Source organism: Bufo gargarizans, chromosome 2 (genome assembly GCF_014858855.1).
Source record: "Bufo gargarizans isolate SCDJY-AF-19 chromosome 2, ASM1485885v1, whole genome shotgun sequence".
NCBI lineage: Eukaryota > Metazoa > Chordata > Amphibia > Anura > Bufonidae > Bufo > Bufo gargarizans.
In genome coordinates this window covers 396,432,354-396,453,733 of record NC_058081.1, presented here as the reverse complement: position 1 = coordinate 396,453,733, position 21,380 = coordinate 396,432,354, and the positions used below count along the sequence as shown (strand labels likewise).

General features: G+C 40.6%; 1 protein-coding gene across 1 annotated transcript in view; it reads right to left on the bottom strand.

The window, feature by feature from the left end:
* SHROOM1 (shroom family member 1) overlaps nt 1-21,380 on the bottom strand; it is a 122,727-nt gene that overhangs the window by 30,263 nt on the left and 71,084 nt on the right. Inside the window, exons 2-4 of the mRNA XM_044280818.1 lie at nt 17,464-20,043; nt 8,082-8,149; nt 5,881-6,474 (exon numbers count right to left, since the gene is read on the bottom strand). Of these exons, the coding sequence (XP_044136753.1) occupies nt 5,881-6,474; nt 8,082-8,149; nt 17,464-19,911 (3,110 nt within the window). The 5' untranslated portion in view covers nt 19,912-20,043. The remainder of the gene's footprint in view (nt 1-5,880; nt 6,475-8,081; nt 8,150-17,463; nt 20,044-21,380) is intronic.

Here is a 21,380-nt window from a genome sequence, read left to right as displayed (position 1 = left end):
AGGCCTTCATGGTAGAATATCTGCTAGGAAACCACTGCTAAGGACAGGCAACAAGCAGAAGAGACTTGTTTGGGCTAAAGAACACAAGGAATGGACATGAGACCAGTGGAAATCTGTGCTTTGGTCTGACGAGTCCAAATTTGAGATCTTTGGTTCCAACCACCATGTCTTTGTGCGACGCTGAAAATGTGAACGGATGGACTCTACGTGTCTGGTTCCCACCGTGAAGCATGGAGGAGGAGGTGTGATTGTGTGGGGGTGCTTTGCTGGTGACATTGTTGGGGATTTATTCAAAATTGAAGGCATACTGAACCAGCATGGCTACCACAGCATCTTGCAGCGGCATGCTATTCCATCCGGTTTGCGTTTAGTTGGACCATCATTTATCTTTCAACAGGACAATGACCCCAAACACACCTCCAGGCTGTGTAAGGGCTATTTGACCATGAAGGAGAGTGATGGGGTGCTGCACCAGATGACCTGGCCTCCACAGTCACCGGACCTGAACCCAATCGAGATGGTTTCGGGTGAGCTGGACCGCAAAGTGAAGGCAAAAGGGCCAACAAGTGCTAAGCATCTCTGGGAACTCCTTCAAGACTGTTGGAAGACCATTTCAGGTGACTACCTCTTGAAGCTCATCAAGAGAATGCCAAGAGTGTGCAAAGCAGTAATCAAAGCAAAAGGTGGCTACTTTGAAGAACCTAGAATATGACATATTTTCAGTTGTTTCACACTTTTTTGTTATGTATATAATTCCACGTGTTAATTCATAGTTTTGATGCCTTCAGTGTGAAGCTACAATTTTCGTAGTCATGAAAATAAAGAAAACTCTTTGAATGAGAAGGTGTGTCCAAACTTTTGGTCTGTACTGTATATATATATATATATATATATATATATATATATATATATATACACACACACACACACACACACACACACACACACAGGGAGTGCAGAATTATTAGGCAAGTTGTATTTTTGAGGATTAATTTTATTATTGAACAACAACCATGTTCTCAATGAACCCAAAAAACTCATTAAATATCAAAGATGAATATTTTTGGAAGTAGTTTTTAGTTTGTTTTTAGTTTTAGCTATTTTAGGGGGATATCTGTGTGTGCAGGTGACTATTACTGTGCATAATTATTAGGCAACTTAACAAAAAACTAATATATACCCATTTCAATTATTTATTTTTACCAGTGAAACCAATATAACATCTCAACATTCACAAATATACATTTCTGACATTCAAAAACAAAACAAAAACAAATCAGTGACCAATATAGCCACCAATATAGCCACCTTTCTTTGCAAGGACACTCAAAAGCCTGCCATCCATGGATTCTGTCAGTGTTTTGATCTGTTCACCATCAACATTGCGTGCAGCAGCAACCACAGCCTCCCAGACACTGTTCAGAGAGGTGTACTGTTTTCCCTCCTTGTAAATCTCACATTTGATGATGGACCACAGGTTCTCAATGGGGTTCAGATCAGGTGAACAAGATGGCCATGTCATTAGATTTTCTTCTTTTATACCCTTTCTTGCCAGCCACGCTGTGGAGTACTTGGACGCGTGTGATGGAGCATTGTCCTGCATGAAAATCATGTTTTTCTTGAAGGATGCAGACTTCTTCCTGTACCACTGCTTGAAGAAGGTGTCTTCCAGAAACTGGCAGTAGGACTGGGAGTTGAGCTTGACTCCATCCTCAACCCGAAAAGGCCCCACAAGCTCATCTTTGATGATACCAGCCCAAACCAGTACTCCACCTCCACCTTGCTGGCGTCTGAGTCGGACTGGAGCTCTTTGCCCTTTACCAATCCAGCCATGGGCCCATCAAGACTCACTCTCATTTCATCAGTCCATAAAACCTTAGAAAAATCAGTCTTGAGATATTTCTTGGCCCAGTCTTGACGTTTCAGCTTGTGTGTCTTGTTCAGTGGTGGTCGTTTTTCAGCCTTTCTTACCTTGGCCATGTCTCTGAGTATTGCACACCTTGTGCTTTTGGGCACTCTAGTGATGTTGCAGCTCTGAAAGATGGCCAAACTGGTGGCAAGTGGCATCTTGGCAGCTGCACGCTTGACTTTTCTCAGTTCGTGGGCAGTTATTTTGCGCCTTGGTTTTTCCACACGCTTCTTGCGACCCTGTTGACTATTTTGAATGAAACGCTTGATTGTTCGATGATCACGCTTCAGAAGCTTTGCAATTTTAAGAGTGCTGCATCCCTCTGCAAGATATCTCACTATTTTTGACTTTTCTGAGCCTGTCAAGTCCTTCTTTTGACCCATTTTGCCAAAGGAAAGGAAGTTGCCTAATAATTATGCACACCTGATATAGGTTGTTGATGTCATTAGACCACACCCCTTCTCATTACAGAGACGCACATCACCTAATATGCTTAATTGGTAGTAGGCTTTCGAGCCTATACAGCTTGGAGTAAGACAACATGCATAAAGAGGATGATGTGGTCAAAATACTAATTTGCCTAATAATTCTGCACTCCCTGTATATACATACATACACACACACACACATATATATACATACATATCAGTAGTGCTGTACAACACATATCTAAGTGTGCAGTGAGTGTAATTGTTGAAAAATGATGGCCGTCTGGGTTTGCAGGTTTACCTGCACAAACCACACAACCACAAAAACAGAGCTAATACTCACCCTTACTGAACCTCTGAAGTTCTGACAGCGCCCGGATCCCTGCTGCCCTGCCTGTCAGGGAATGGCTATGACTGCTGCGTTAAGCAGGAAGTGGTGCACAGTGGGGACCCGGGCACTATCAGGATAACAGTGGATTGATGAGGTGAGTTCATGCTCTGTTATTTTTTACACTATTTGTATACCCCACTAAAACGCTTTTTTTTTTATTTGGTTGGAATACCTATTTAATTAACAATTCATTTTTAACTGTGAATTTGAAAAATGCACAGACTAGCATGCCAGCATGGTTTTGCCCACATGTAGGACCGAACCCTAATGTACCTTTTTAGCCATTGGCAGTACTTTTCTACTGAAAATAATAGGGTTTCTCGCTTATCCTATATTGATAGGTCATCAATATCAGATTGGCGTGGGGCCTACTGCCGGTACCCCGCTAATCAGCTTTATAAAAAGAATGCAGCACTAGTACGAGCCCTCTGCTCTCCTCAGTTTACCTGCTTGCTTCAAGTGAATAGGAGGGAAGAGCTGTAGTTACACCTGCTTGCCGTCGACATTGCAGCGGTGGGCAGGTAAACAGTAAAGAAATGCAGCTCTTACAGGAGCACTGCGTCCTCTTCAAACATCTGATTAGAAGGGGTGTTGAGAGTCGTGCCACCCCCCCAAAACGGATACCCCCTGCCGATTTGATATTGATGACCTATCCTGAAGACAGGTCCTCAATATAGGATAAGCAGACAACCCTTTTAACTACAAAATATTCTGTTTCTGTAGCAGTCGGCACAGAGAGATAAAACTATCTAGATAACCCATTGTTCCTTTGCTGCAGCTGTAAAGGAAAGATGATATCTGTTAAGTAGCAGATTATTAGATTTAGGATTACAATACGACAGCTCTATTGTTCTCTTGCTAGGCCATACAAGAATGTTGCAATTATCAGTGCAATGTGTGATGCTCAAATACAGGCACTCATCCCTTCTTACTCTCGTCAGAGTAAGGCTACTTTCACACTAGCGTTTTTACTGGATCCGGCAGGGCTCAGCAAAATCGCTTCCATTACTGAAAATACAACCATCTGCATCTATTATGAATGGATACGGCTGTATTATCTTTAACATAGCCAAGACAGATCCGTCATGAACTCCATTGAAAGTCAATGGAGGATGGATCCGTTTTCGATTGTGTCAGAGAAAAATGATCTGTCCCCATTGACTTGCATTGTGGGTCATGACTGATCCGTCTTGCTCCGCATCCATGACTGAAAGAAAACCGCAGCATGCTGCGGTTTGCTCTCTGGTATGAGAACGCAACCAAACAGAACGAAATGCATTTGGAGCACTCCGTTCTGTTCAGTTATGTTTTGTCCCCTTTGACAATGAATAGGGACAAAATGGAAGCGTTTTTTTTCCCGGTATTGAGACCATATAATGGATCTCAATACCACAAAACAGAAACACTAGTGGGACCCCTGTTCTCATGATCGGTGGGGATCCCAGCGGTCAGTCCCCCGGCGGATAGGGGATAACATAAACTTGGCACAAGCCTTTTAAAGAGCCATATACCCTCAAGTTAAGCTGATAGTATGAAGGCTCACTACACACATGAGATACCCGTTGGCCTAATGTTCTATCCTAACCTCCAATACACAAGTACTCTGAGCTCGATGTAGAATTTAAACATGCCCAATCCTTTGTTCCCACAAAAGGATAAGTGGCGGCCAGACTGTGGTTTATTCCCTTTTTCCTATTGAAATCAATATGAACAACCGTCCGGCAGTGCATCCTATAAGCTGCACATACAGTGGGATGCAAAAGTTTGGGCAACCTTGTTAATCGTTTGTCATGATTTTCCTGTATAAATCGTTGGTTGTTACGATAAAAAATATGTCAGTTAAATATATCATATAGGAGACACACACAGTGATATTTGAGAAGTGAAATGAAGTTTATTGGATTTACAGAAAGTGTGCTATAATTGTTTAAACAAAATTAGGCAGGTGCATAAATTTGGGGACTGTTGTCATGTTATGGATTCCAAAACCTTTAGAACTGAGACCACAGGCTCAGTTCAAGTTAAGGCTCGAAGTGGCAGACCAAGAAAAATCTCGGATAGACAGAAGCGACGAATGGTGAGAACAGTCAGAGTCAACTCACAGACCAGCACCAAAGACCTACAACATCATCTTGCTGCAGATAGAGTCACTGTGCATCGTTCAACCATTCGGCGCAGTTTACACAAAGAGATGCTGTATGCGAGAGTGATGCAGAGGAAGCCTTTTCTCCGCCCACAGCACAGAAAGTGCCGCTTGAGGTGGGCTAAAGCACATTTGGACAAGCCAGCTTCATTTTGGAATAAGGTGCTGTGGACTGATGAAACTAAAATTGAGTTTTTTGGCCATAACAAGGGGCGTTATGCATGGAGGAAAAAGAACACAGCATTCCAAGAAAAACACCTGCTACCTACAGTAAAATACGGTGGTGGTTCCATCATGCTGTGGGGCTGTGTTGCCAGTGCAGGGACTGGAAATCTTGTCAAAGTTGAGGGACTCATGGATTCCACTCAGTATCAGCAGATTCTGGAGACCAATGTCCAGGAATCAGTGACAAAGCTGAAGCTGCGCCGGGGCTGGATCTTTTAACAAGACAACGACCCTAAACACTGCTCAAAATCCACTAAGGCATTTATGCAGAGGAACAAGTACAACGTTCTGGAATGGCCATCTCAGTCCCCAGACCTGAATATAATTGAAAATCTGTGGTGTGACTTAAAGAGAGCTGTCCATGCTCGGAAGCCATCAAACCTGAATGAACTAAAGATGTTTTGTAAAGAGGAATGGTCCAAAATACCTTCAACCAGAATCCAGACTCTCATTGGAACCTACAGGAAGCGTTTAGAGGCTGTAATTTCTGCAAAAGGAGGATCTACTAAATATTGATTTCATATTTTTTTTTTGTAGTGCCCAAATTTATACACCTGCCTAATTTTGTTTAAACAATTATAGCACACTTTCTGTAAATCCAATAAACTTAATTTCACTTCACTGTGTGTCTCCTATATGATATATTTAACAGACATTTTTTTATCGTAACAACCAACGATTTATACAGGAAAATCATGACGATTAACAAGGTTGCCCAAACTTTCGCATCCCACTGTACAATACTTATATTTTGCAAACATGGTTTTATAGTTACATTTGTTACCTTGGTGTTTGCATACTCATAACTTCTTGTTGTAGATGTGACTGCAGAAGTAAGGGACTGTGAGCTTGCGGCACCTCCTCAGAAGGACATGCTGACTGTATAGTCTTCTCCAGTGAAATATTAGGAAGGTTACAAATATCAGCCATGCTGATGCTACTGGGCTTTGAAGAAACCTCATAGTTTGTTTGTGGAGAGCGTGATTGCTCTGTAGTCCTAGGGTAAAACTGTGAAGGAGGAGAGGTGCTGGAATTATCTATGCCTCTCTGGGGCTTGGAATGTCTCTCATGTGCCAACTTTGCAATATCAGACGTATGAGGCCCCAGCAGATCCTCTTTACTTGTTTGTCTGGGCTGGCTTCCTGGCTCTTGACTGGACTTCAGCTTGTCGTGATTGACCACAGCTGTGCCACTCACGTTTCCCAACTGTGGGCTGAGCGCTGGGCCTTTCATGTGGTAAAGCTGCTCTGAGCTTTGACTCAGCACAGAAAGCTTTATTTTATCTGAAGTTCCCAATTCTTCCATGGACTTCCCTCTGCTCCTGGATGTGCAGTCTTTCTTCTTCTCATGTGCCGCACTATCCATTGTAACAGACAGTCTATTATAAACAGAAAAATAAAAGTAGCAATAGGTTAGGATGTCCTCTAAGGGTATGCTCAAAAGGGTGAAAATACACGTCACAAAAATCCTACTTGTATTTGCTGCAAAGAAAGCAGCAGAACTCCAAGGCTGTTCCTCAGATTTCTGCCACAGATTTGGTGTTTGAATGCCATGGATCGGACCACAGGTAGGCCTCATTCAATGGGGCTAATCTGTGCGTGGACACCCACTGCAGTTTCCATGCAAACCAACACACAAAGAAAAGACATGTTTTTTCTCAATGCAGTTGCAGCAGGACAGAGGCAAACTGGACAAAGTATCTGTGCAAGCTGAAATTATTATGCATGTTTAGTTAGTTACAGTTTTGATGGCCTTGAGTCTTAAAGAGGATGTCTACAACAACCATAGGGGGGTGTTCCACCTCTAGGACCCTTCCACTGTTTCTTATAACTATAAAACCCATGTGGTTGGACAGACAGCATTATGAGCAGCCCTAATATCTCACCACATAAGCACTGGAAACAACCAAACTGCGGTCAGCTGTTAAGATGACTCTCCTTCACTGTGAGAAGGACATATTCCAATGCCCTATATCATCCCTTTATATCAGATTACTGTACAGTATCTGATGGAAAGATTAAACTTCAGCAAATAATTCTCTGTGAATACATGAAATATTTACAGATTTGAGCTCTGAAGCATGCAAAAATGAAAATGCATCTCTGGAGAATACTACAAGCTATGATTTAGCTTCCCTGCTACATAACTAATGCATGTATTTACAGAGTAAGGGTCCATTCACACGTCTGTATGTGTTTTGAGGATACGCAAAACACGGACACCAGCAATGTGTGTTCCGGCACTCTCATAGAAAATGCCTTTTCTTGCGGACAAGAATGGGACATGTTCTATTTTTTGGCGGAACGGAAGTGCGGATCCGCAAATGCGGATAGCACTTTCTGACCCTACTGAAAATGAATGGGTCCGCACCCGTTCCGCAAAATTGCGGAACGGATGCAGACTTATTTTGCGGACATGTGAACGGACCCTTACTCAGCTTTTTATGTAGATTATCTATGTATGTAAACTTGAGTTCAAACCCTGCTTTTTCTCAGAAGTGCTCAAATGCTGTCTTATATTGTACAGTATTAATTTGCTGTAAAGATGTAGCAATCCTCATCCTGACACTTCACATTAAATACTCAGTAGGATGAATTTATCATCACTGGAATTTCATACTTTAGTCTTGATCTAATTTGCACCAAAGTGAGAGACCCCTAATTTATTAATAAATTATTCACATCACAGACCCTCTGCTCTCCAGAAAGTCAAATCTTCTCTGGTAGAGTACAATAATCAACTATGAGTTTACGTAAATATGAGCTATAATTTACATCACTTTCTAGCACAGATTACACGCCTCCACCATGATGCCTCTGCCACACCCCACTGGCACACAGGGGCAGATAACATGTTAAATATGCTTGGAAGAATTTAAGTGTCAAGTTAAGGATTGCCACATCCGTAGGATTTTGCTATTGATTTTCAGAGAATGCTCTACATTATATTCTGTTACATAGTCACAAATATGTCCATTATTCTCACCTATTGTCACAACCATGGTTATTGTTTGAAGGTGCCGTTGTGGAGGAAGTCAAGTGCCCAGCTGGTACCTAAGGAGAGTCACAGCACCATTACTGGTAACATACTGAAGTTATTTATTTGCTATGTAATCTGTTAAATGTTCACAATTATGTATTACAGTGATCCCTTTGGATACAAAGGCCTCAGGATACAATATTTTCAACACACAATGGTCTTATCTGACCCATCGTAAAGACTCAACATACAATGCCTCAGACTCAGAGCCAACCAATCAAGGTCACTTCTCTGGAAAACTAGCTGTATTAGTTACTACTGTAGTTAGCAGCTATTCCTGACTGTTATATGTAAGGACTTGTTTTATCTGTCTTAGTTATCTGCTTATCTTTCTTCATTTTCTCCTATCTTGGATGAGCTTTTGGGGCTTTGGAACCGACTACTCAGGTTACGAACATACAATAGTTGTGCAGTTGTAACTTGAGGAACAACTTGTACATGTACAATTTGTGTATAGCATAAAATGGATCAGCTTATCAGGGGTGTAACTAGAGAGGATTCAGTGGTTCAGTTACACGCAGGCCATAATGGCCCAGAAGACAAGTACTATTAAAGGCACATGACAGTTAGGCTTGACTGCACATTTTAAAGTGGCCCTGTCAGCTTAATATGCCTCCTTATGTAAGGACAGCATAGCACAGCTACAAATCCCAACCACTACAGTAGTATCCAAAATAGTACAAAAGAATGAGGTGACGTTTGGTTATTAGGAGCCTTAAAAAATACACTGGACACATAGTGCAACGTATTTTTCTCTCCCTGTCCCTCAGGACAGAGATTTACAGACTTCAGTCTTTATGGACTGTTTTCCAAACAAAGAAAAGTGCTTAACTTTTAATAGACCCACCGCTCCAGTATCATGGATCCTGTTCTGCTTTCTCTTCGTCTCTCCTTTGTAGAGGCGATGTAGTGTAATTACAACTGCTTTTCTCATTCTAACAGCTGATTAGCGGGGTGCCTGAGGATAGGTCATCAATATTGTAGCACTGTACAACCCCTTTAAGACATCATCGGGGCTGTCCAAGATTTTTAATTAACCCCTTTACATGAGCCAATGCACAAGAAAATATCAGGAACGATCAGGAGAATCGACTGCCCTAAAACAATGATTTTCGGTGGCGCATCCACAATGCTTTCACCCGAATGAGTGTTTGCTTGTTCATTCTGTGATCAGTGGCACCCTTATATAGGCAATTATCAGGAATCAGTGTCTGTACTAACATTCATTCCCAATGGCCTGATACTTTAACCCTCTTAAGGACACGGCCATATTTCACCTTAAGGACCAGGCCATTTTTTGCTAATTTGATAATGTGTCACCTTATGTGTGAAGAACTTTAAAATGCTTTTACTTATCCAGGCCATTCTGAGATTGTTTTTTTTCGTCACATATTGTACTTCATGACACTGGTAAAATGGAGCAAAAAATAAATAAATCATAATTTATAAGAAAAAATACAAAATTTCCAAATTTCTATTTCTCTACTTTTATAAGAGATAGTAATACCTCCCCAAAAATCATTTTACATTCCCCATATGTCTACTTCATGTTTGGATCATTTTGTGAATGCCATTATTTTTTGGGGGGGACATAAGGCTTAGAAGTTTAGAAGCAAATCTTGAAATTTCTAAAACTCACTTTTTCAGGACAAGTTCAGGTCTGAAGTCACTTTGTGAGGTTTACATAACAGAAACCCCCCAAAAATTACCCCATTTTGCAAACTACAACCCTCAAGGTATTCAAAACAGATTTTACAAACTTTGCTAACCCTTTAGGTGTTCCGAAAGAATTCATGGGAAAATAGAGATAAAATTTTAAAATTGTACTTTTTGGGCAGATTTTCCATTTGAATCCATTTTTTCCAGTTACAAAGCAAGGGTTAACAGCCAAACAAAACTCAATATTTATAAACCTGATTCTGTAGTTTTCAGAAACACCCCTATATGTGGTCGTAAACTGCTGTATCGGCACACGGCAGGGCGCAGAAGGAAAGGAATGCCAAACGGTTTTTGGAAGGCAGATTTTGCTAGACAGTTTTTTTGACACCATGTCCCATTTGAAGCCCCCTTGATGCACCCCTAGAGTAGAAACTCCAAAAAAGTGAACCCATTTTGGAAACTACAGGATAAGGTGGCAGTTTTGTTGGTACTATTTTAGGGTACATATGATTTTTGGTTGCTCTATATTCCACTTTTTGTGAGGCAAGATAACAAGAAATAGCTGTTTTGGCACCATTTCTATTTTTGTTATTTACAACACTCATCTGACAGGTTAGATCATGTAGTATTTTTATAGAGCAGGTTGTCACGGACGCGACAATACCAAATATGACTACGGTACTTTTTTTGGTTATTTGTTTCAGTTTTACCTAACAAAGCATTAAAAAAAAATAAAAAATTAAGAGTCTTTAGTGTCTCCACATTCTGAAAGCCATAGTTTTATTAATTTTTTGGGTGACTGTCTTGTTTAGGGGCTCATTTTTTTGGCGGTGAGATGACAGTTTGATTGGCAGTATTTTTGGGTGCATATGACCTTTTGATCGCTTGCTATTACACTTTGTTTTAATTTTTTTTACGGTATTCACTTGATGGGTTAGGTCATGTGATATTTTTATAGAGCAGGCTATTATGGATGCGGTGATACCTAATATGTCTACTTTTTATTTATTTATGAACCCAAAAAAAAAATGACAAAAATTATGACAAAAAATAAAATTTTACATGAACTCACCATACCCCTCACGGAATACCTTGGGGTGTCTTCTTTCCAAAATGGGGTCACATGTGGGGTATTTATACTGCCCTTACATTTTAGGGGCCCTAAAGCGTGAGAAATAGTTTGGAATCCAAATGCGTAAAAATGCCCTGTGAAATCCTAAAAGTACTCATTGGAATTTGGGCCCCTTTGCGCACCTAGGCTGCAAAAAAAGCATCACACATGTGGTATCACCGTACTCAGAAGAAGTAGGGCAATGTGTTTTGGGGTGTATTTTTACATATACCCATGCTGGGTGAGAGAAATATCTCTGTAAAAGACAACTTTTCCCAATTTTTTATACAAAGTTGTCATTTTACAGAGATCTTTCTCTCACCCAGCATGGGTATATGTGAAAAGACACCCCAAAACACATTTCCCTACTTCTCCTGAGTACGGCGATACCACATGTGTGACACTTTTTTGCAGCCTAGGTGTGCAAAGGGGCCCAAATTCCAATGAGTACCTTTTAGGAGGGCATTTTTAGACATTTGGATTCCAGACTTCTTCTCACGCTTTAGGGCCCTTAAAATGCCAGGGTAGTATAAATACCCCACATGTGACCCCATTTTGGAAAGAAGACACCCCAAGGTATTCCGTGAGGGGCATGGCGAGTTCATATAAGTTGTTTTTTTTGGCACAAGTTAGCGGAAATTGATTTTTTTTTCCTCACAAAGTCTCCTTTCCGCTAACTTGGGAGAAAAAGTTCAATCTTTTATGGACTCAATATGCCCCTCAGCGAATACCTTGGGGTGTCTTCTTTCCAAAATGGGGTCATTTGTGGGGTGTTTGTACTGCCCTGGCATTTGAGGGTCTCCACAATCATTACATGTATGGCTAGCATTAGGAGTTTCTGCTATTTTCCTTATATTGAGCATACGGGTAATGAGATTTTTCCGTTCAGCCTCTGGGCTGAAAGAAAAAATGAACAGCACCAGTTTCTTCAGTCGCATCGATCAATGTGGATGAAAAAATCTCTGCCAAAAAATATTCAAAAAAAAGGAGGGGAAAGGCGTCTGCCAGGACATAGGAGCTCCGCCCAACATCCAAACCCACTCAGCCCGTATGCCCTGGCAAACCCGATTTCTCCATTCACAACAATCGATGTGGATGAATAAATCATTGCCGGAATTTTTTTTTATATACAAAGTGTTTGCCAAAACATATGAACACCACCCCTCAGCTCATAAGCCTCGGCAAACGTATCTTTTTTACTGCAGAGGAGAAATCTCGTCTTGCAGTGCCGCATACACCGACTTTTGTGTAATCTGACAGCAGCTCAATGCTTCTGTCAGAATGCACATCAGTGCTACAGCTGGTTGATCGGTTGGTCCACCTAGAAGGTAAAAAACAAAAACAAAAAAAAACAGGCCACAACGCAATAAATGTATTAACATTAACTTTATATAACATTTGAAACAGAACATTAACTTTTATAAAAACTTTATTGAACTTTTGGAACATTAACTTTTTTGCTTACCTGTGATTTTATTTTTTACCTTTATAGGACAAACCTCTCCTTCCCCATGGGACAATGTGCAAAGCGCAAATCGCCCAGAGATGTGGCGAAGAACATTATGCACTTTGTCCCAGATGAAAGGAGAGGTTTGCAGCAGCTCTGTGTGAAAGGGCCCTAAGACCCCTGTGTGCCTTTCCTGTGTCACGCAATCCCTATACTAAGTGTACCTGTGTGTGGTACTTCCAGAAACACTCCCCTAAGCATAGGGCAGGGTGGTCAGGGCAGTCAGGACAGAAATAGCGGGTGTCACGCCTTATTTCACTCCTGCTACAGACACAACATATTTTTCGGGGTGACGCTTGGTTTGAGGTACCAGCAACGACAATGGGGAAATGTCGCTCGGGTAGACGGCTCACTACACTGGTGGTTGGGGCCACGGAACCTCCTGGATACAGGAGGTTCTTGATGATCTCTTCCTGAAATTTTAGGAAGGAACCTGTTCTACCAGCCTTACTGTAGAGAACAAAACTATTATGTTTCCACCGGAAAGACTGGGCATAAAAGCTTCCCGGGTTGGCGGCTATAAATTGAGTGGCATACAGGTTTGTTTCTGCCACGACTAAGTCAAAGAGCTCCGCAGTGAAGAGCAGCTCAAAAGACCCCAGTGCCGATCTGATCTGAGCTGTCTCGAGCCGAACAGACTGGGCGGTGAAAGGGGAAACTACTGGTGCGGCTGAAGATGGGGGCTGCCAATCAGGGTTTGCCAGCACCTCAGGGACTCTATGATCCTGTCTGTGCGGTGGCTGCGATGGGGGAACTACTGCACGCGCCACCGTACCAGCTTCAACTGCCCTTCTGGTGCTCGCCACTTCACCATGTTCTACGGCAGTGCTGGTACTAGGTCCAGGATGGGCTGCGCTGCTGGTGTATGCCTCACCACGTAATCCGACAGCGCCAGCCCCACTCTGATGCCCTTGAAGCGGATCCTGCGCAACCTGTAGTCTAGCAACACGGGGCCGAGTACGCCTGGTGGTATCAGGAACCTCAACCTCATCGTCCGAACTTTGGGTCAGACTGCCACTGCTTTCTACAGGTTCGTATTCTGACCCGCTGGATTCGTCAGATGAGGGTTCCCATTCCTCATCCGATTGGGTCAGAAGCCTGTAGGCCTCTTCAGAAGAATACCCATTCCTTGCCATTTAGTCAACAAAATTTAGGGGGTATTCCCTGAGACTACCCAAGAAAAAAAGCAAGCCTGTCTTACAAATGGGAGGCTAGCGAAGTACAGGAAGCCGCTGCGATTGATAAAAAATATCAAAACTGATTTTTTTATCGTCGCAGGGCTTGTGTAGTGATTGTACAGTGATAAAAATAAAATAGACATTTTGTCACTGAGGCGGAGCGAGCGTGGGTGAACGCACGTGTGGGCGACCGATCAGGCCTGATCAGGCAAACACTGCGTTTTGGGTGGAGGGCGAGTTAAGGTGACACTAATACTATTATAGATCTGACTGTGATCAGTTCTGATCACTTACAGATACTATAAAGTACCAATGCTGATTAGCGATACGCTAATCAGCGAATCAGTGACTGCGGTGCGGTGGGCTGGGCGCTAACTGAAGCTAACTACCTACCAAACGGGCCTAAACTAACCAAAACCTAACAGTCAATACTGGTGAAAAAAAAAGTGACAGTTTACACTGATCACTTTTTTCCCTTTCACTAGTGATTGACAGGGGTGATCAAGGGGTTAATTGGGGTGATGGGGGGGTGATCTGGGGCTAAATATGTTGGTGTACTCACAGTGATCTGTACTCTCTGCTGGGACTAACCGATAAAAAGGACCTAGCAGAGAGCACAGAAGCCATTTAACACATTATATTTATAAATATAACGCGTTATATGGCTTGTGATTTGTTTTTTTTTTTAAAAGTCACCAACCTGCCAGCTCTGATCATTGGCTGGCAGGCTGGTGACGAACTCTTTCTGCGACTTTTGCAGACCCGCACTACGCATGTGCGGGCCGGATATGCGCGTCATTTCGCGAGATGACGCATCGATGCGTCCAGGAGGAATAACCCAGCGGCCCGCAGGGCGCATCCCTGCGTTAGGCGGTCGGGAGGAGGTTAAACAAAAAAAAAAAAAAAAAATGATGTTTAGGCGTCTCCATATTCTGAGCCGCCATAGTTTTTTTATTTTTTGGGCGATTGGCTTAGATAGGGGCTCATTTTTTTGCGTGATGAGGCGACAGTTAGATTGGTACTATTTTAGGGGGCATACGTCTTTTTGATCATTTGATGTTGACCTTTTTGTGATGTAAGGTGACAAAAATAGCTTTTTTACACCGTTTTTATTTTTATTTTTTTTAAAGGTATTTATCGGACAGGGTGGATCATATAATAGATTTATAGAGCCGGTCATTACGGACACGGCGATACCTAATGTGTGCGTTTTATTTTCTGTTTTTCATTATAAAATAAGGGTAAAGGGGTGTTTTTTCTTATTTTTTAACTTTAATAATTTTATTACTTTATAAATTTTATTAGAAACAATTTTTATTTTTAACTTTTTTCTTTACTTTATATCTGATGTTCACTTTTGGGGGTCTGATCCCCTCTTCAATGCATTACAATACATCTGTATTGTAATGCATTGCCTGTTAGTGTGCTGGATCTCCTCGGCTCCCGTAGAAGGCAGTTCCCGATGCCGTGCAAGGATTCCCCCTCGGCATTGACCCAGGGTGCCTGCTGATTGATTTCAGCAGGCACCCAGTTCGTACAGGTACACTCTGTGTCTTTAAGTACCGGGACATAAGAGGTTAAATAAGAGTTTATGAGCTGTCAGGAGTAAAGAGATAAGGAACTGATGGAAGAATGATTTTTAGGATAAGTAGGAAAGAATGCAATAATGAGACAAAAATACGCCCAAAGGTATTCATAGCCTTTAATCTATACATTGAAGGACACATACTAATATTACTAAATGTATAATTTTTCCCCTAAAGTGGTTAATCAAACTACACAATACCCGGGTTTTCTTACTTTTCTGTCCTTTCTGTCCTGGGTACCTCTTTTCCTTTTGTTAATAAATATAAAAACTAAAAATACAGGCAAGTAAATGCATCTTATAATATTATTATATATATCATATTAATACCTAAGCAACTATATTATGTTAATCTACTATATAGATTTGATATGATTCATTAACCCCTAGCGTCCCGGAGCATATTTTTATTTATTTTTTCATTTTTCTTCCCTGCCTTCTCGGAGCCATAACTTTTTTTATTTTTCCGTCCACATAGCCATAAGAAGGCTTGTTTTTTGTGGGATGAGTCATTCTTATTAGTGGCACTACTTAATATTGCATATGATGTAGTGGAAAGTAGGAAAAAAATTCCAAAAGGGGAGGAATTGGAAAAAAAATAACTGCAATTCCACCACAGTTTTACAGGTTCTGTCTCTACGGCATTCCCTATGCGGTAAAAGTGACCTGTGCCCTTCATTCTCTGTGTCAGAATCATTACAACGATACCACACTTATAGTTTTTCTTTTTTACATTTATGTATATAGAGCTGTGTGAGGGCTTATTTTTTGCGGGATGATCTGTAGTTTTTATTGATATAATTTTGGAGTGTGTGTGACTTTTTGATCAAATGTTATTCCCTTTTTTGAGGTAAGTGAAGTGATGAAAAAATAGCAAATTGGCAATTTTTGCTCTATTTGCCTTATCTGATACCTAATATTTTTACATTTTAATAATTCAGGCATTTAGGGATCACCAAATATGCCATCTTCAGATCGCTTTTACATTACACTCTAGTTCAGGGGTAGGCAACCTCCGGCACTCCAACTGTTGTGCAACTATAACTCCCAGCATGCATACTTCCCCTGCTCTTCTCAGAACCCTTACAGAAATGAATGGAGCACGCTGGGAATTGTAGTTTCACAACAGCTGGAGTGTCAAAGATTTCTGATCCCTGCTGTAGTTCAACAGATCTACAATCTAAGCTCTATTTGTGGTTATCCTATGGAGCACTTCCACTTGCAGGCCTTCATAGGAACTACAGCTGAGTCTCTTCTGAGAGACCCAGCACATCAGAGCAAAAGAATGGCTCCCCTGATCGCCACATGGGGGAGTCATTCCTGACCTGGAAGCACATGCTTTCATTTTTTACGGCATTTAGATGCTGTGTTCACATTTGACCACGGCATCTTAAGGGTTAAATGTCTGCGATATGCATAATTGCCGGTCGGAGATATTATCCCCGGACCTCTCCTGTTTGAAACCCCAGTGTACAGCACTGGGATGGAAAGGGTTAAAGGAGTTCCCCTTTTGGATACTTATGTCCTATTAGAGCAGATGTATGTCATATAGAGGGGCTCCTGCTCTCAAGACTTAGTGCCACCATTTTATGGTGACTCATTCTCCTTAGGAGTCCAGTGGGCATAGTTATCAATTATTGACAACTTTCGCTATATGACTGTGCATACAGAATTAGTAGTCAATAACTGATTGGACTGCCCACTAGACTCCTTAGCCCAGAATGAGCAGCGATTTTTTAAAATACATGTTATACAGAATATTTTCTATATAATCGATCTAATCTATACAGAATATCAAGCTGCTCAGCTCCTCTGCTGTATAACATACTACCTGCTGATGGAATAGCATGATCTACATCAAAGTTTATCTTTAAAAGGACCTGTCAACAAAAAATGCTATGCAATCTGACAGCACCATGTTACAGAACAGGAGGAGTTGAGCAGATTGATATATGTTTTTGTGGGAAAAGATTCAGTAAAACTTATAATTTATACATTTATATTTGCATCTCTGAATACTGATTGGTACAAGAGGTAGGAGTCACCATTGATTGACAACATTGTGTGTGTATACGTGTACATAGAGATAACTCCTTCTACCTGTATCGATAGCACTTCACATAACTGCATATATAAGTGTATAAAATACAACATTTACATATTTTTTTCTCACAAAAATATATATCAATCCACTCAGCTTCTTCTGCTGTATAACATGGTGCTGTCAGATTGCAATGCATTTTTTTGGGGGAAAAGTCCTCTTTAAGTAAGGAATGTAACAAAGTTACCTGAGGATGATTAACAGATTTTGAGTTTTTCTGGGAAACAGCTGTTGAAGAGTCTTCGAAACAACATTTGTTATTTAGTGGAAATTGATCAAGGTATGTTTTATGTTTTCCATTTACATATTTGTCCACTGAGTTTACAGGATCTCCTTGAGACATCTTTAGGAGTCTCTCATTCCATGTGACAGTAGCATCATAAGAAGAAGAGGCTCCAGTTGATCTTCTATGGTAATATTGTTGTGGAAGATTATAGCTTGACATTTCATTTGCCAAAGATTTCCATTCTGATGAAGACTTCACTGCTATTGGTTTTTGCATTTGAGACTGGTGAATAGTGCTGGGCCTTTGATATGCTTTTCGCTCCATATACTCAACAAGAGCATTGTGTTGGATTTGCTTTAGCTCTGTCTTTGAGAGGTTAGAAGATGAAAGCGTTCGTTCTTTATCTGTAGACTTAATTTTATGATGCTCACCTAATTTGGTCTGACTTGATTCCTCATTGCTCCATACAGAGAAAGAATTATGTACACCGAGATGGTCAAGCTTTTCAGGCTCAGAATAACATAACTTTCTTTGCTCTTTTGTAATCCTTTTTCTACCTCCAATTCGTGAGATGATATGCTTTTCTGGCTCTTCTTTTTTGTAGTTGCTATCCACAAAAGTTTTAGGTTGGACAAACTTGGCTTCCTCATTTGATCCAGACAAAGAATATGATCGGACATGATCAATGGAAGGTCTTTTTGGAGCATTCCATTTTAGTCGTACAGGCAAACTCATCTGTAGGTCTTTTCTTTTAAAAGAGGTTTCTCTCAAGACCTTTGTCTGAGCTACCTTAAGTTTTTCCCTATAGTCATACATAAAACTTTCTTCTGACGTTAAGTTACCATCTGTCTTGAAATCACTGCAGTCAATGACAGAATTATCAACAATTTGTGAGTGACTTTTAGTTTTATGAAGAGGCTTTTGTGGCTCAGCTACCTGTGGTATAGTAGAGTTGTCTGTTGCCTGAAATGTCTTGGACTCCTTATTTGAATCTAGAGGCTTAGGCTGATGTTTGAAGTTTAACATAGCCAAAGAACTGTTCTTTCCTCCAGCAAGATGATACAGCATGGGGGTAGATGCCTTACTAATCTTCTCACTGGTTAATTCACAAAAGTTAGACATTAAAGTCATAGACACTTCTTGCTCCTGGGAAAGCAAAGGGATAGGTTTTATTGTTGCATCTTTCCTGATGTGTGTTTTAGAGCCTTTTTGGAAATCGTCACGAATCACTGCTTTTGAAGGTTGTTCGAATATATCGTCACTGGGTCTGTTGTAAATTATTTGGCTGTTTCTCGTGTGCAAACTTTTGTATTTGATATCCCATTGTCCAACACTCTCACATTCTAGGTCCTTCATGTTCTGGGATTGTGGTCGATATTGTTCTTTGAGCATTTGATTATGTGCCAGATCCTCTACTCCTTCACAATTTGTTTCTTCATCATTATAACAATCAGTTTCTTGAGCTGGATTCCAAGAACTACTCCTAACGTCAATTTTTTCTGACACAAGTTCATTGAGCGAACGTCTGGTGCTTTTAGTGGCTACTCCTTCATTTAGGCAATAATCAGAAAACACATTCAACATATTGCTCTGATTTTGCCCTTCTGATTTCATTTGAATTTGCTGGATTGTCTGTAAATCCTTTTGTTCAAGGCAGTCTGTATTTAACATGCTCACATGAGAAGGGCAATTATTTTCATTGTCAATACAAGTAACATTATGTGTTTGTGTCATATTACCCACAGAGGACAGAAATGATGAACTTGTAAAATGAGGATAATCCCTTTTCTCCCAGTTGCAGGACGTAACACATGACTGGTTCCATTCTCCCTGTGTAGAGTCTTTTAACCACATAGGGCTGTGATCTTCAATATAGTGGCGACTAAGTTTGTGCTCAGGAGATGAAAGATCACTTGTGCTTGTGGGGCTTCTCTTACTCTTGTGGCTGAAATGATCTCCAGATTCCCTATTGATATCAGACTGCTCTAGGTGCTGGATGGTGGTGTAGTTATTTATTAGAGGTAAATGATCCTCATTAAGAGTTTCTTGTGAGGTGTTGCTTAATTTAGTGATTCTTGTGGATGGATAATTTTTAGATGATCGATCTTCACAACTGAAATTCTGTAGGAAATGGCTTTGGTTTGGTCCACTAGGATTATAAATAGCTTTGACATAGTCAGAGTCCATATAAGAAATCTGTTCATCATTCAAGTTACAACTTCCATGCTGTAATGGATGGTATTCTGCAACATAGGAACCACCAGAAAATGAACTGTAGGCCGAATCTACTACAGCAGCTAAAACTTTTATAGGTGCACAGCCATCTGAGACCCGTTTATGCTGAAGATCTGAAATATCACTTGTGCTTCTTATACTCCAGTTTTCTATTGCATTCCCAAATGAAGACATCACTAACGGAAAGGGCGTCAGGATATATATATATATATATATATATATATATATATATATATATATATATGTTTTTGCTACTTAGAAATGTTCCAGCTTCATTGAATAGTCTTCATCTTCCAATGTAATATTCTGAAAGGAAAGCAAAGAAAAATAATGACTTTACAAAACAAATAATAGGGATTATATGGGACAAAAATATCATGTACTTAAAAGGGACACTTCCATCAGGAGTTTTTTAAACTCCTTAGTCATAAGAAAAAATCTTTTAGACTTTGGCAGTTTTTTCATTTTGGCAGTACTAAACCATTGAAAATTTAATACAAAATACTGTCCTTCTGTAGAAGTTAACACAAATGATAAGACATCCTAAATAGATAGGTAATCCACTTTCAGTTTACTACTATTGTGAAGGAAAAGGTCATCTGAAGTGTAATCCTCAAGATAGTAGATGAGGAATTAGCATGACAGTATTACAGCTATATTGTTCTCTTGATAAACCTAGATAAAGAATCCACAGTATTAAATTGATTCATGTAATTTGTGATGCTTTAAGTCAATACAGTGGGGCTCTCTCTGATCGCAGCAATGGCCTAAGAAAGTTAAAGGGGTTGTTTCATAAAAAATAAAGAAGCCAACTAGATTGTTCACATTGCAAGAAGGTACAAGGAATCATCGTGGATGGTAGGTATGTGTCATTGAGGGTCCTGGCCTCGGTGGAGTAAGAGCCAGTTTTCATGTGTCAGCAGCAGTTGCTGTTTGACACTTTGCTATTTAGTATAGCTGTATTGCTGATCTGGGATGGCTCTTGCTGGGAGTAGTCAAAGTGCTGGGTGGGTGACTACTCCCCACATTCCAGGCCAGGTTTTGTCAGACCTATAAAAAACAGACAGCAGTGTCAGGTGTGGGGAATTGTATCTCTCTCTCTGACATTGAAGCTCTGGCAATCTCTGTACCAAGATCTGAGCCTTGTGCCAGGCTGGAGGCCTAAAACCGGGAGGACTGCTCTGTTCTGTGTTATACCGACCGGGTGTGGATTAACACCAAGGACCCAAGGTGACTGTTTTTTGAGCTATCTAGGTGTGAACCAACACCAATACTGCAAATTAACTGTTGTACTGTGTACTTGCAACAAGTCTGAATAAACACAGAATAAACACGTTTTGAGTTATAAACTGGTCTTTGTCTCTATACTGCGTCCGCTGGTCCTGAGTACCAAACCACACCATATAGGCTCTTAATGTGTGAGGAAAAGATTATGGCAGTGTCCCTTAAAATAATTTGTAATTTCTGAGACAGCTAAGATTTCTGTTATTCAGTACAAGATGTAAGACCCAAAGTCTTATGCCAAGAAGGAGGATTTCTTTAGTCATTTCCTCCTAGACTCAATTATATGAAAAGATGGCATTGTTATATTAATCTGCTGAATGATTTGGTAAACCTACAAATATCTATCACTCAAAAATGTC